The following is a 2,500-nucleotide window of genomic DNA, read 5'->3' on the forward strand; positions in this document are numbered from 1 at the left end:
CACCTGTCTTTTCACTGTAATAGAGAAAGCAGTAGAGAAAGGATCCAAATATTCACTCTGTGCTGCGCTGTAATTCTTATATCTCTGCCGGAACCTTAGTGTTAGTGCAACCTTTTTCTTAGCTGCTTTGGGATATGTTCAGGTCGTTGTCACAAAGCCAAGCCTTTTTGTCCCCTATATGTGAGGGTTATAATAAGCAAAATAAAGTCGACATGATATGACCATGGCCGCTGCGGGTTCTACCCATCACGTATTCATACTCATACTCTGACGGACGGAAAGAATGTGCGATTGCCACGTGCTGCGATGTTTACATCTCTCTCTCTCTCTCTCTCTCTCTCTCTCTCTCTCTCTCTCTCTCTCTCTCTCTCTCTCTCTCTCTCTCTCTCTCTCTCTCTCTCTCTCTCTCTCTCTTTATCTCTCTCTATCTATCTATCTGTCTGTCTATCTTTCTATCTATGTATCTATTTATTTATGTCTTCTCTCCCTCCTCTCTCTCTCTCTCTCTCTCTCTCTCTTCTCTCTTCTCTCTCTCTTCTCTCTTCTCTCTCTCTCTTCTTTCTCTCTCTCTTCTTTCTTTCTCTCTTCTTTCTCTCTCTCTTCTTTCTCTCTCTCTCTCTCTCTCTCTCTCTCTCTCTCTCTCTCTCTCTTCTCTCTCTCTCTCTCTTCTTTCTCTCTCTCTTCTTTCTCTCTCTCTCTCTCTCTCCTTCTCTCTCTCTCTCTCTCCTTCTCTCTCTCTCTCTCTTCTCTCTCTCTCTCTCTCTCTCTCTCCCTCTCTCTCTCTCTCTCTCTCTCTCTCTCTCTCTCTCTCTCTCTCTCTCTCTCTCTCTCTCTCTCTCTCTCTCTCTCTCTTTTTTTTTTTTTTTTTATTATAGCGACCTCCTATTCTCTGTGTTGTGAAATGTATGTAAGAACCAATTCACAATACAGTCCATTGGCCCCGGCCTCGCCAATGGCTGTGGTCGACATCCGACATACTATTAGAAATACATTCTTTATTTATATAAAATACAATACACTTACATAGTTATCTCTAATCTACTATTTACAACCGTTTGCTCTATATCTATGTCCTTAAGGCTAGTACATTTTACAGGTCTCTTTCGGGTTCCCCTTAAACAGAGTAGTGACGATCTTAGTAATGAGAAGGCCAGCCGACATCTTATCCATGCCACGACGCAGCTCTTTTGCTGTTGTCTCTTTTCTGATAATTGCTGAGCCAGGCATGAATAAAAAGTAACCGCCCTCGGTGCCATCCCTCCGGAAGTCGTGAAAACAAGGGGCGTGAAGGTGCCTTGCTCTACCTCTCGCACTCGCTCCCCGTACTCCCTCATCTTAACATTTTCGTGTTTTGTGTGAGCGGATCTCAGGTCTTGGGCACGGTTGCTCGTGGCCATGGGGTTGAAGATACGAATATCGAAGAAGGCCCGCTGCCCCCGTGCCCAGAATCCGCTGGCACTGATGTCCAAGCGAGCGTCATCGGCAGAGTTGGTGGACTGGAGTGAGAAGTTGCGGCCACCTGTGGGGATGAGGGGAGGCTCCACCCTGATGTCACGGGACACCTCGCTCAGCATCTCCGCAGTCACGTCTCTCACCTCGTCGTGGCGCATGCAGACGAAGCCTCCCGTCTTGCATGTCATGGCGTGGTTGGGGTCGAAGGGCGAACCGCACGTGCACTGTTGGTGAAGGTCCTCAATTGGCCACCCATATCGTAGGGCTAAAGCATCAACAAACTCCTGTTGGTTTAAGCTAAAGCCTTTTGCTTTGATGGGGAGGCTGGTTAGCCAATTTGAGGCGCCGACTTCTCGTGCCATCTCGATTCTCCTCTTCATGTCCTCAGAGATCTGCGAAAGTGTATCCTGTAGCTGGGTCCTTTGCTTCGTCTCCCGCTCACTAGTGATCTCCTTTCTGGTGATTTGTTGCTGTCTTGCGTCTGGCTGTGTGTGTGTCTGTTGTGCTGTAATGGCTTCTATTAGGCTGGCTGAAAGCCTAACGGAGTTTTGATATTCAATGTTTGCAGTCTTGCAAGGGTTTATTAAGCCGAGTCCCCCGAGCCTTGGTGGTAGTTCGAGAATGGTCCTCTCTACGGCTGTGGGATTTCGCCCACCCGATAGTGCTGGTATCAAGACCTTCTCGATTGTCTCTTCAAGTGGAGCGAGTAAGGGTTCAACGTTTGGTATGGTTCGCATTATGAAATTCCATCTCTGTTTGATGCCGAAGGTGAATGCTGTGTATGCAGAGTGTGGTTCCGTTGATGCAACCTGTGCCAGCGTCTTCAACTCTCTTACCCATTCCTCTACTTTTTTCTTGACGTATTCCTCCCTGGCTGCTGTTGTGCCAAGGGCCGCTCCTAGGTGTTTCTCGCCGCCAGCCTTTACCTTTATATCAGTCTCGCAAAACGCTTCTCTGGCTTTGGCGAGATATTCAGGCTTTACAACTAACACTGACTTGCTGGCGTTGGGGTAGTATCCTTGTGGGGGGCCATGAGCTCGGATTAGGT

At 47.9% G+C, this 2,500-nt stretch overlaps 1 protein-coding gene across 1 annotated transcript; it reads right to left on the reverse strand.

Moving 5' to 3' along the window:
* Positions 1 to 1,019: 1,019 nt before the first annotated feature.
* LOC147469364 (uncharacterized) lies at positions 1,020 to 2,189 on the reverse strand. Its single transcript, XM_086549687.1, has one exon. It carries the CDS (start codon positions 2,187 to 2,189, stop codon positions 1,020 to 1,022), a length of 1,170 nt encoding a protein of 389 aa, XP_086405813.1.
* Positions 2,190 to 2,500: the final 311 nt, after the last annotated feature.

The sequence above is a fragment of the Penaeus japonicus genome, unplaced genomic scaffold (genome assembly GCF_977035675.1).
Source record: "Penaeus japonicus unplaced genomic scaffold, GWHDUDI00000001_assembly GWHDUDI00000022, whole genome shotgun sequence".
Taxonomy (NCBI): Eukaryota; Metazoa; Arthropoda; class Malacostraca; order Decapoda; family Penaeidae; genus Penaeus; species Penaeus japonicus.